The 13,810-nt window shown below is 37.2% G+C and overlaps 1 protein-coding gene across 1 annotated transcript in view; it reads left to right on the plus strand.

The window, feature by feature from the left end:
• LOC116231254 (uncharacterized) overlaps positions 1-13,810 on the plus strand; it is a 48,521-nt gene that overhangs the window by 27,318 nt on the left and 7,393 nt on the right. Inside the window, exon 5 of the mRNA XM_090139218.1 lies at positions 12,165-12,323. Coding sequence (XP_089995344.1) covers positions 12,165-12,272 — 108 coding nt within the window. The 3' untranslated portion in view covers positions 12,273-12,323. The remainder of the gene's footprint in view (positions 1-12,164; positions 12,324-13,810) is intronic.

Below are 13,810 nucleotides of genomic sequence, written 5' to 3' on the forward strand. Positions count from 1 at the left end.
CCAACATGAGATTATCCCTGAAAGATGAAATCTGAAAAGATTTCTCATCCTAGTTGCATCAACTTTCTAAGGATCAAGTTTAGAAAAAATACCCTGAAGCTGACATGACAACTTCACAGAATAACCAAACTGAAAAACAAACAAACAAACAACAACAAAACAAAAACAGATGTTCTGTGTTGTGGAAGATTTCATGTTAATGAACCATATGCATTATATAAGCAAAGGATGGAGGGGAAAAAAAAAAAATCATCTGAAGGCCAAGAGCTAGATCACAAATAGGCTGGTCACTGTGAAAATGTGAGGCGTTAAACAGCTCCTGCTCCATAGAGTTTAAGTCATAAATAGAAATCAGGTGGTGAAAGTGGCTGAATGCACTCAAGGAGAACAGTGTTGTAGAAGTAAAACTAATGGGCATTCATGATTGTTTCCTTTGCTCCAAGGTAGTTTACCTGGGAGGGGATTATGCAACAAAATAAAGTGAGAAAAATAAAGACTGGGGCTGAGATCACCACCAGGGATTGAAAGTATGGAACAGGAGCAGTGAGAAAGGACAGAGCATTGCATTACAGAGCAAGACTGAAGGGGACTGCCTACATCCTGGCTTGTCCACATGTGCAGCTATTCCTGGGGCTGAGCCCTCTGGATGGCTTCAGCTTCGGGTTTTTCCAGGGGCTTATGATGAAGATGACAACAAAGATGCTATCTGAGTCCTACTTGGTTTGAATGGTGTGTTAATCAGATGAGGCGTATTGGGATTTGTTGTTCTAGGATGTATCAGAAGGCGGTGACTACATGGATGGGTTGATGGATGCATGTATATATTTATTCTGTTTTAGCAGAAATAGAAAAGGTAGGTCTCACTGTAAAGTATGATTTCAACAAATGTAAACAGCATTGAATAGGAAATAGAATAATTTTTGTTGATATTTTCATATTTGTTCTATTTCTAAGAAATTAAGACACGCCTCAACATTGTCAAAGAGTACAGACTCTGAAGATCACACTTTGAAGTCCATAAAGTTCACTGTAAATCCATGCTTTCCACATATCTCATATGAATGCACCTGGGTGTCTTTGTCGGCTCTATTATGGGTGCAAACATGCCCTCTTGATTAGATCAGTAGTTTCAAAATTATTGGCTTTTTTTTTTTTTTTTTTTTTTTTTGACATTTTACCTTGGCATTGGCTTTCCTCTTTCCTTCCCCTGAAAGAGCAGTTTTTATTTGCTCCCTCATGGGGGGGGGAAGCAATAGGTAAGAAAAGCCTAATTGAGTCCAGATAAATGCAGTTCCACAGGAGAATAAGGAAAAGATTTATTCTCTCCCAGCCTTCCACAGATGTCTTGTTAGGAGCTCAGCCTTCCTTACATATGCACCTTTATTCGCATACTTCCTGCTTGTCCTCTGGGAGAAGCCAATCTCATGTAATTTATAGACTTGGCTTTCTTGTTTGTATTCATGTGAATAGTAAGATGCATTGAATACTTACATATTGGGCTTATTCTCAGATGAGAGTGAAGGGGGTTTATCTATGTTGAAAAATATGTCCATTTGGCTTACCATAACTAGGAGTTACTGTAAAGAAAATGTTGAAATTGGAGCCTGTGTGCTGGCAAGAAACCTCAAGGTTTGAGAAAGTGGGATCCAGCAGAGCTGCTGAAATAAAGCATCAAGTTCAGAAGAAATGTGCAACCCTGCAATCCTGCTCTATGGTTTTCCTTCTTCTAGCTAACTCTCACCTTGGACTGACAACTTCAGCTTATGCCAATAAACATTAGCAAGTGACAGAGGAAGGAAATATTTTCTTTAAATAATGGTGATGAAAGCTGTGAGAGGAGATGAGGAGAACATAGGAGTTCAATTTAATTTTTCTATAATTGAGTTTAGCAAGAGGAAGGAACTTGGACCAAACACTGTATGCATCACTTTCTTGCTAACCTGGTAATCTCTGGTATATCAGAAGATCCTTCTGTTAATTCCAGAAGGGACAGCTTTAAGGGTCACCCCATGGCATCATTGTAAAATTTCTCTCTGACAGCAAGACAGACCCTTGCGTTAATTAAAAGGAGGATAGTTTGTTAAAGAATCACCCTGACTTTCAAGGAATGAAAGTGGGAATATTTATATTACTTTATTGTGGCTTTCATTTCTTACAAAGCCAGACTGCTTTTTAACCAGCAGCTTTCTTTTTCAGCCAAAGTTTGTGATTTTGGGTGCATCTAACTGAAGTCTTTTATTAAATTCTCAATTATCATCCTCAGTTTTTCAGTTTAATTGTTTTTCTTTATCTCATTTTGGTTTGGTCTTGTAAAACTGGCTCATTAAACACCAATTGAAACATATTGTTTTTCAGTATTGGAAATGGATTTTTGAGCTAGGGTACTCTAAGGTAATTTGTAGAAATTCTAAGGCTATTTCAGTACTAAAGGTCTGAGTATGCACTTCCTTTTGTGGGTGAGTATTTACTCCTGATCTTAGAGCTCAAGGTTCTTGTAGCGAGAACTAGTGATGAATTTCCTGCACTTTCATTTGTAGAGCTTTGTTCAGGACGGTAAGTGTCCAGTCTATCAGCTCCTCAGAAAGCGATTAGCTATATTTTTTCCTAGGGTACTGATCTTACTTCCCTTTTACCTACTTGTATGGGAACTGCTGAATCATGGCCAGAACCTATGATTGATCACCTGAGGCGAGTAATGAGTCAGCCATGGGAGCACGGGCAATTCACCTGTGCTGCCGGAAGGGGTGGAGCCTGGCTCCACCACTCCTACACCCATTTAAGAGCTGACTACCAGTGGGAAGGATCTCTTCTGGAGATCCCTCCTTTGGAGTTTTGTAGTAAGCCCAAGATGTGGGTAAGCATTCTATCTATTCTCTTTTATTGTAACCTGCTTAGCCAAACTCTCTGATTTATTTCATATTTATAACAGCTTAATATTCATTGATTATACAGTATTTGATTCTTCTTCCAGCCACTGATTAGTCAGTTCAGTTGAAAAAACAAAATTTTACACCAGGTGTGTTATAGCTCAGGTTGGATATTAGGAAAAATTTCTTATCTGAAGGAGCAGTTGGGCGCTGGAATCAGCTGCCCAGTGAGGTGGTAGAGTCACCATCCCTGGAGGTGTTCAAGAAATGTGTAGATTTTGTACTACGGGACATGATTTAGTGGGGAAATATTGCTTGTAGGTGGGTGGTCAGACTGGATGATCTTGGAGGTCTTTTCCAGCCTTTGTGATTTTATGATTCTGTAATTCTATAATGGATGTTAATCAACAGAAAATTCCAGTTGTTTTTATTTATCTGCTGTAATAGAATTAAAGAGTCTCTTCACTTTTGTTTAGTGAGTCCTTGATACTTTTCTTGTTATCTTGAATCTTGGTAAGTGATTTTTGGTATCTCTTTCCTGTTTCTGCTTTTCCATTCTGAGTTGACTTTGGGGTCTTCTTGCTAGTCTATCCTTGGTCCACCATAACACGTGGTTTAAGATATCCAAGATGTCTTAAAACTTCTTACACAGCTGATAGTGCACCCTTCTCTTTTCCTATGGGACAGGAAGGATTTCTACTACGTTCCTTTAAATATTTTCTTCTTCTATCTCTCTGCATTATCTGTAAACTTATTTAGTAATTATAAGGTCATACATGCTAATTGACACTATTATTAATAGAAATTTACCTGTCAGCTCTAGAAATTTAATCCTCCACTACGCCTATCTTATGTCCCTGGTCATAGGAGATCATTCATACTCTTGCTGGTTTATTTTCTACTTTGGAATCTAAAATTAATCCCAAGATATTATAAAACATGCCCAGCAATCTGTGGATGTACATCATAAATCTGCATTCCAGCTCAGATTTCTGAGATACTTTCTGCAGAGCTTAAAGCCCAGGCAAGACAAACAATTTGCCCTGTGCATCTTTTCATTGCCTTCAATACCCCATTAGACAGTTAATTTACTGTGGACTAATTCTCTATCATTCAGTTGATTCCTATTGTGAGCACGTTGGTCACATTTAATACTTTGTAAGGTAAGCAAATTAAAAGTTAGTTTGGGAGTTATTTCTGAACAATGGTGTTCATTTTAAATAGGAAAATTCTGCTGCATTTAATTAGTGTTTGTTTTAAGCCCATCAGTAGTCAACAGTATTTGAAAATTATTTCTGCTGATCCATATCCACATAAAAAGTTGAATTTACCCTCTCTGTATTAGATCAATGTACAGATTTTATCTTAGTCTTCCCTAAACCATCCAGCCTCTGAAAATTAATGGAGAGAAGGAATCAGGTAGTTGACAGGCAACAAATACCATTGCTTTTCAGATCATTAAGAGATGTTTTAACCTTAGCAATTATTTTTCTCAAAGTCAGTGACACCATGAAAGGAGCCAGAAACTTATTTCTTTGGACAATTATAAGCAGAAATTTCTCCTGACCTTGACATTTATAGGGTCCCCAACAATCAAGGGACTTGCAGCTAGAGGTTATATGAGTCTCCAGAGTAATCCTGCCAAAAGTTCAAAAAAGATCCAAAACAGTGTTAATCCATGATTTCACTGTACGTGTCTAATTGTTCTTCCTGAGAGTCTTGCATGTTTGGCAGTTAGCTTTGTAACACCGAGATAAGAAGGGCTGTAAATCCCTGAGCAGCTATTACTGCACAATCAAACTTCATAACTCATGCATCCCTCTCCTGGAAATGTAGTTATACACTGTTAAAGTCAGGAAAAAAAATAAGATTTGGGGCCATGGTATTTTGTTACAAGCTGTACAGACAGTTGAGACTCTATTTGTGAGAAATGATTAGTTAGGAAATATATCAGTATAATACCTGCCAGTATATGTAGCATACTCTTTCCAGTGTTACTCAGGAAAGTGATTAGTTCATCCCTGAAAGTAAAAATAATAATAATAATTTAAAAAAATGTAGTTTTTTCTAAACAAAATGGCAGACAAATCAAATTGTCCTCCTAAGAAATAATTATTGTAAGTAGGATTAGATATGTAGTTATAAATAATATGTAGAATTTGCTTATCCATATTTGAAAAAGAGAATATCGAATCTAAACAGCTGCCATGAGAAGTCTGAGAGTGATGGGAAAATGGAAAACTATTTCCTGATCAGAGACTGAAAGAGAAGGCAAAGGCACTCTCAACACAGCAATGGTATCAATCAGCATTTAGGCACATGCATAATGGAAATTAAAGGACAACAGTGAAACAGAACAAATGGCTCCTAGCTGAAGATGAATGCACATAGGTGGGATTTTAAGCGAAAGTTTCTAACCATTAATGTTATGTTGGCATGGAGTAGAATTTCAATCTGATTAGCAGAGGCAGAGAGGTGAACCTGTGATAAAAGGCTAAATGGCTCAGGAGTGTTTGTCCAGCCCTGTATGTTTAATTCCCGTGTGTGGCATGCCTTGAATAAAAACAAGGCCTGTACACTTACTGTCAAAGGAAACATAAATTTGGAAAGAGTAGCAAGTAGCTCAGATTTCTTGCTGAGATTTCCAGTTCCCTCAGATGTTGTCATCCATGGTACAATTTCACAGAGTCCATCCATTTTGTGCATCTTTATGAATCTGGTAAAAAAGAAACAAGCTAGCTATTACTCAGTTAAGAAACTGTCTTCATACACTAAAGATCCAGTGGAGACTGTTGTTGATAGCAGGAGGTAAAACTGCACTGTTCTGCATGGTATTTATTCTCACCAGCCTGTTTTCTCTCTCGGAAGTCATTACTTTGGTAGCATTACAAACTAAGCTGGTGCATCTGCACATTTTAGATGGCAAAAAATCTTTTGGCTTTAGTGCACTATAGATTATCATAATCAATTTATTCATGCTTTTTCAGGTTCAAATTTGTTAGAGATCACCCTTTTTCCCCAAAAAGAATATTTTAAAAATTCTGTCAAGAATACTTGGATGACTCTTTGCCGAGAAAGCTTATCTGAATCTTTGCAAGGAATATAAAACTCATAAACTGAAAATCATCTTTCATAAAAATACATAGTGGCCTCACAACCATGTTTTTTTTTTTTTTACAGCAGTACCCTCAGTATTTCAGTTTTTGTCACCAAGGAAGACTAATCCTTTTACCAGCTCAATAGGAAATGGAGCACCATTTTTTTTACACTGTTCTTCAAGTATTATTATTTTTTTTAAACTGAAGTTGTTGGCCACAAACTTAGCATACCAATCATATTTTGGCTTTGGATCTGTTGCAGAGGTTATCTGTTTCTTACATGATTATCCCTGCAGGTTGTATACCGTAGAATTGCATGCTACCTGGATAGTATTTTTTTTCTGATCCAGGATTTCAGACAGGAGCCCTTCATTCCCTGCAGCTGTCTTTCTAAATTGGCTCTTTCAGTTTTAATAATGACCAGGTACTTTTTGAGCTATGAGCAGATAACCTCTCCAGAAGGTTTGGCAGGAAGGCTGACAGTTAATCACAGGCAGAACTGAACCAGGTTCTCCAAAAAAAAAAAAAAAAAAAAAAAAAAATCAGCTTCTTGTGACAAAGCCGTTACCTGCTGGCAACATTTAAATTCTCTGGTCACAGCTACTAAAGCCAGAATAGATCACTAGGTCACTGTGCCCATCTCTCTCAGTAAAGCAGACCATTACATTTCATGTGGTTACCTCTGACCTAAGCCTTGCAACTCATACATGATGAGAACGTCCCCTGAAGAATAGCACTTGTTTTCTAAGATGTGCCAAAAAAAAAAAAAAAAAAAGCATTTAGTTCTTGGGTGGGTTAACCATTAGAAAAACTGGGACAGTGCTGCCAGCTTGAATCTTCTCAGTTCATGTAATTCCATTCACTGGTTTATGTTTTCAGTTTGATCTAAGATTCCAATGGGCACACCTGTACTGTAATGCCCATGACTCCAACTACAGCATTTGCTTATAAACTACATAAAAGAATACCCTTCTGCATGAGACCCTTCTTGCATGAACAAGCAGTTCAGTTAGAGAATGTATGCATCCACCTTAAAAAAGTCAGAAAGGTAAAGCAAATATACTGCACTGGGAAAAATAACAGGAACTGTTGGTAAACCCTGCTTGATAAGAACAGCATGATATGAAAAAAAAAAAAAGCATTTAAGTCTCAACTGAAACCTTCCCCTTGCTATTATTAGTATGTGTCTTTTTCATATCAGAAACATGTTCCCGTGAGCTTCTGAAAATGTCCGTAATTTGTAAAGTCAGCATCATTACCAACACTTGGTATTTTTAATCTTTTTTTTTTTCCATTTTGAGAAGGGCATACCTTGAAAATGACTGCAAGAAGGACAAAGAGATGCATAGAACTACCTTGCTTTAATCATTTAGGGACTGTCTTTTTGTCAAGTTAGAGGTGAAATAAGTATATTATTATTTCTCAGCTGACATTGAGAAGGTGGAAGCAGCAATGCAAGCAGAGTCCCATTTCCACATTTTGAAGTAAAGAGGCAATCTTGCATCGTGGATGAATTTATTCCTTTACAGATGGTAGGCAAGTTTATTCATGAATTATTGTTGTTCATATATGTCAGCATCCAGAGATGTTCAGTTATAAATGCAGGTTAGAGGTGTACTTTAATAGCTCGAGATGTGGCCTTTCTAAACTCTTTGGCAGGTTTGTTAAAGTAAATATAAAGCTTTTATCTCTCAGAATTTCAGAGGTCATATTAACTCTTTGCTTGCATGTTTGTCAGATGAAAAGCTGCTTGAATGATTTGATATTTTTTTTTTTAATTGTCTTTGAAATACTGACAGTGCTACATATAGAGCAAACAAAGCCAGCTTCCAGGCACCACAAACTTATGTGATGCATCTAGCATTTGCAAGACACTTGTCTGAGCTGCTGCTCATTGCTTGCAGTTTCCACTAAAAAGCCTATTAGCAATGACTGGCATACAAGGCCACTTTTAGAAATAAGAACCTTGCTTGTCTAGGAGGGTATGCCAGATATATGTACATTGTGGCTGCTGTGAGTTACGTAAGTCTGTGTGTTTTATCAAACTGACAGCTGTAAAGCTGGCTAAAGCTACCTGTGTATCATGAGTTTGGAAGACTCACTATTTGTGAGTGCTTTGAACAGTTTCCTGCAAAAAGCCATTTTCTAAGAAACAGTATCACTCCTGATGAATGGGAAAACTTTACAGACTTACCATTCTGCTTTCTTCCCATGCCTCCTTTGCTATTTATACAGGCCATATATAATGTATACTGCTATAAAAGTCAGGTGTGCATGTGATTTGGGGCTGGCACAGGGCTGGAGAAAGCAGCCAGGCTCTGTGTTCCAACACCTGCATGGCATTTCCTTCTACTGAGGGTCAAAACACTGGGCTAGATGTGCCACTGGTGTGATGCAGCAGGGCTTTTCTGATGTTTGTATGCTAGTTTGATCCTACAAAATCTGACTTAAAAAGCAATCTTCTCTCATATAAATAGCTTTGAGCACTCAGGCAATATATGGTTCTTTAGCTGAGCATAAGAGACACGTCTTCAATAGAACAAAATGGGTCACAGTCATTTTTCTGAGTCTTTCATTTGACTGATCCACATGAAGGTGATTCTGCTTCACTGGATTTAACCAGGAAGCCTGCTGTTGTGTGCCAACTACTTTGTCAGTCATTTTTAAAGCTTATCATACCAAGATAGTCTATGCAAAAATGACACTTTTTTTTTTTTTTCAAAAACTAGAGAGAAATAGCAGCATAATTTAATGTAAATAAGAGAGGATTTTAGCAGCAGGTAACCAGTTAAACTTGTTCCACCCTCATGTCAAATTGGGCATCTGGTATAAAAAGAAATTTTTTGATGAAGAGTAGAAGGCTGTAAGGCCATGGGGAAAAAAAAAAAATCTCTTCATGAATTCAGTGCTTCCATGTTGGGATTTAGTAGCAGAGGAGTTTAAGATCAAACTGGCTCACATGATGCAGATCAAAGTAGCTTTTAAAAAAAAAAAAAAAAAAAAAAAAATCATTTCTGAACTCTCCTTTCAGAATATACTTCATACAAAAAGTTCTGGATGAGATTCTATGGTCAGAAACTCAAGCAGCTTCTGATGATTGCAAATCCAGTCAAGGTTTTTGAAAGAGAGTTTAGGTTCCTATATACATGTGTCTGTGCTTGAGTGGATGCAGCATGACAAATGTCGGCCCCAAAAAATTATGAAATAGCTGAAATAAAGGACAGTGAAAACTAGTGTTACACTGTGGGGCAAAATTCCAGTTGAACCACAGTAAAACATCATCATCATTGGAGAAGTCATTACAATATGATAATTAATGTACGCATGAAACACAACACAAAATTTTAGTATTCCTGGGAAAAATACTTCAAAGAATTTCACCTTTTCTGAGTAATTCAGACCACCTCAGTCTGAGCTCTGTCTCTGGCATCCTTCTGCATAAAATGTATGTAAAATAGATATCTGAGGCTCACATACTTCAGATCCTCACTGAAAGACCAGTGTTTGCTCAATGGCTAATCAGTGCTCAAGGTTGTATTCTGTTCACAAATAATCTCCCTGCTCTGTGAGCTGCTCTTCCAGTCTGTCACGTGAAACAGTTGGGACTAAAACTGCTGAAGCTAGATTGCACTGGTTCTGAAAATGTGGAAGAACAGAAAGGTAAACAGTATCTTAACACACAGCAATCTGGCAACTGGTAGTACATTAATTACTCTGCACCTCCTATATCTCCATTAAGTTCATTTATTCTTTTCAGAGAATGAATAACTAATATGAAGCCTTTTCTTGCTGGTTTTTGTCACACTACACAAAATGGTTTAAATGATTTATATGTGGAAGCTGCTATTAATAGCATTGAATGAGCTACTAATTGGATGGTTATATAATGGCATTTTTATAAAATCTAGTTTGTTTGACACCTTTTGTTTTCTAAAAGTGACATAAAAACCTCAAACAAATCCATGGTTAGCAGTACATAGCACAAACCAAAGGCTAGCTAATTACTGATCTATCAAAAATCAAAGGTTAAAAAGAAGGAAATTCACTTACTTGAACTCTAGTAGAAATGAGCTGGAAGTGAATCACTCAACTGACCTGCTGTTCAAAGGCATTCTTTAAAGTATCTTTCTTTAATACTTGCCCCAGCAAATACTGACAAAGAATTCAAAGTGGGACTTGTGAAATCTCAGAAAGTTTTGCTATTGAAAAATGCCCTTTGAAAGAGATCTGGTATGTACAGAATTATAGTTTAAGAAGAAAGAACTAGCAGAAAGTATCTCTATGGCACATACTGATAAAAATTATATACTAGTATTAGGCATGGATCTGCACTTTTATTTTTAATAATAGTATAGATGTACCTATACAGCCTGATATTTTTAAAGTAACTTTAAAAAAAAAAAAAAAAAGAGAGAGAAACAAATGAGTTTGCTATTTTATCCACATCTTTATGGAAGGCTGGAAAATTGGAGTCCATTAGGAGAAAACTTTTATCTGGATTGGCCCATTGCAGTCTGGGTTGTTCTGAAGACTGTAGCATCACTGATGCAATGTACTGCACCAGGACATCCTTGCTGATGAAACCAACTACTGGCTGCTTGCTGTGAGGATATTTTCCTTTTGATTATCAAACATAGCAACATACAAAGACCATGAGAAGAAGGAAAAACATTATCCTGCAATTTTGTAGTTATATGTATGTAATAGTTACACAGATGAAAATTTGTGGCCAACGCTACGTGTTTGTAATGCCTCTTAGTTTAATTTTTGACCATGAAATTACCTCTCAACACGTACTGTCCCAGCTCTTGTTATTGGATCAGTGTTATCTATAATCTTTTGTTGCTGAGGTAACTCAAGGTTGTCTTTCCAGAACTGCTTCCTTAGTGAATCAGCCTGAGATGCTTTCATAAGCAAAGGAGCATTTCTCATGTCTGTCTATGAATACGTGTCTTTATATATTTGCAGAGAAATACACTAAGTTGCTTCCAACTGAGTCACTTCTTAAATTTTAGGAAATTATAAAAGCAGTAGTAGCAATATGGGAGGAAAGACAGATGTTGCAGTGGCATGATGTGCATGTGAAGGGATTTAGCCCCTGAAACAGGCAGTGGGTACAGGAGCATGCCCTGTGTTTCAGGAGACAGGGTACAGCCAATGTACAGCTAGATATCTATATGCCATCATGTGGATTGCCTCTGTCATCTGCAGCAGTTGCAGGTAGGACCTTCTAGGTTATGCTCTTTTTCATTGCTTTTCAGCCATCCAGAGATGCTTAACTGAGCCATGCTGACTCCATCTTACTATCAGCTCAGTGTCATTTTTTTATTGCTTGAGTGATAATATCCAGAACATGTAAGGAGGAGTTTACATATATAAAGGAAAACTTTAATTCCTGGATTGTTAAAGCACCCAGAGGAAGTAGTGAAAGGTCTTACAGAGATCCTATCTGATTGACAATGTACCAGCACTGATGTAATCATGGCACCATGCCTAAAAAGCTGTGATAACTTAGGAATCAGTGGCTGTACAAAAGAACAAGACATTATAGAAACCGAACAAGAATTTGGGTGGTCCAGATGTCTTCCACGTATATTCTGCCAGTTATCAACAACCAGAATCTCTTCTCCAGACTATTAAGCAGAATATTTTGAAATCTCAGAGTGGCAAATAATACCAAAATCTTCGGTAACAATGTATCAGCAAGTTTTCCCACTCCTATGCATCAGAAGAAGTACATTCCTTTTTAAATGCATTTTTTTTTTTTTTTCAGAGATAGACAAACTACACTGTGTTGTTAATACTCCTTTCCAATTTCACTTGTGTGAGAAGGTTTAGAGCAGCTCCTCAAAGTAGTAATGCTGTGGCGTTTCTGTTTTGGTAGTACCAAACGGTTCAAACAGAATACGGACAGATCCTGTCACCCATTTCAGCAGAACAGAGTTCATCAGGCAGACAACATTCATCTACAATGCTATAATTTCTCAATTCTCAGTAGTCTTGGATTTATAGTGGTTTATATTTATACTCTCAAAATACTTTAAAAACTTTTAAAATAATTAAAATACTGTCCAAGTATTTTCATTCTATCTGTTTAAAATACCTCAAATATTTGTCAGCTACCTTTAAATGGTGTTGAAAATTGGGGATTTAATTCCTATGTTTGATGTCACCTTTTTTTTTTTTCCCTCTGAAATAGGGTGGTTGTGGGTTTTCCACTCTGTACTGCCAACTTTCTCCAAGATTGATGTCACCTGCACCTAATGACAATGAGAGTACATCTAGCTACAAGCAGTTCTCTGTATAACCTGCTGATCAGTGTTTTTCCTGTGGTATGACAGGCTAAGCTCTCCTGTTGGTAAGTGTGTATAGTTATTGTCTACTGATCTCTATCACCATTTTCTGCAGAGCTTATATACTTCATTTCCTCTGCTGGTTCATATTTTAATTGATTCTGAAATGTAATGCTAATTCATGAGAGGAAAAAAAGTGAGAACTAGGACCTCTGGACAAGGAATTTTCACTGATAATTCTGTAGCCAGCCTACTTGTTTGCATGTAGAAGTAGGTTATGTGTTTGTGAGATCATTTTGATGATATTTTGGGAACCCATCTAACAAAGCTTAAAAAAAATTCATAACACCCTGTTCCTAGGCCTTCTGGTATTGTTATAAAAAGGAAGAAACTCTTAGCAAGGTTGTGAATACAGTGACTTAAGGCTATGAGGGAGAAGCCTTCCAGGCTGATAAAGCTATTTAGGTGCTTTTTTCTTCCTTATGGTACATGGTCTAGGAAGGAGGAACCACAGATGAAAATTAAGAGCTGAAAGAAAGATTGTTTTCCAATGGAGAAATTAAGAAACTACTTCTCTGTAGGATATCATCCAGGAAATAGATTTTTTTTTGTTTTCTTTTAGATTTTTCCAGGTCTTTTTTTTTTTTTTTTTTTTTAACAAATGAAAAGACTTCCCCAAAATTCTGAATGAGAAAGATTTGCCAGATAGCAATTTGCCAATTGCATGATTTGTCAAATCATGATGAGAAAGCACACCTACATCTTGTATCAGCTGGAAGATGGGGTCTGGAATGTTCATATATCTCCATTCACCCAGCTCCAGCTGAGCGTGAGCTATGAGAATGGGGCCTGCTCCTCTCCAGGCTGGTGCCAAAGGAAGGGAAAAAGCTGATCTCAAACTATGAAGCTCCTGCAGTAAAGACTGTGACTATTGTTGCTCTTTTTGGTGCTCTTCTATGAAGGTGTGGTAACATGTTGAGAAGAAAAAAGAAGCAGATAAAAAAAAAAAAAAAAAAAAAGCTGAATAATTCTAGTGATCAATGCAAAGTCTGTATTTACAGACAAAATGACTAGTAAAGGTATGCATAAAGCCTAAGTGAAAATACTGCATTTGTCTAATCATTAGCTGGGGGATGAATCACTCTATATTTCATAATAATTGCTAAAGAAATATTTACTTGAGCCAAAGCTTAAATATCATTAAGGAGATGAATTAATTCAGCAGGTTTCTGTGCTCTCAATTGGCTATCAGTTTTGCTTGAAATAAACTGATGGCAACGCATCCATCATATTCCACAGTTCCAAGAGAAAAACTTGACCTCTAATGTGAAAAGTTCCTGCTGGTTTGTGCAATCTATTTGGTGCTAATACATTGAAAGAGAGATAGTGCTGTAATCCTGATAAAGCCTCAGGCTGAGTTAAAGAGTTTTCCAGTGATACAGTGCTTTTGAAAGCAGTTTGCAACAACTCTGCGGGAATCTCCAAAACAGGGGCTGGCAGTCCCACCCAGACCCAGCCCGCTGCAGGCTCTGATCTTCTCGGGTTGCACTCT

This window comes from Phasianus colchicus, chromosome 4 (genome assembly GCF_987193195.1).
Source record: "Phasianus colchicus chromosome 4, bPhaCol1.hap1.1, whole genome shotgun sequence".
In the NCBI taxonomy this organism is placed as follows: Eukaryota; Metazoa; Chordata; class Aves; order Galliformes; family Phasianidae; genus Phasianus; species Phasianus colchicus.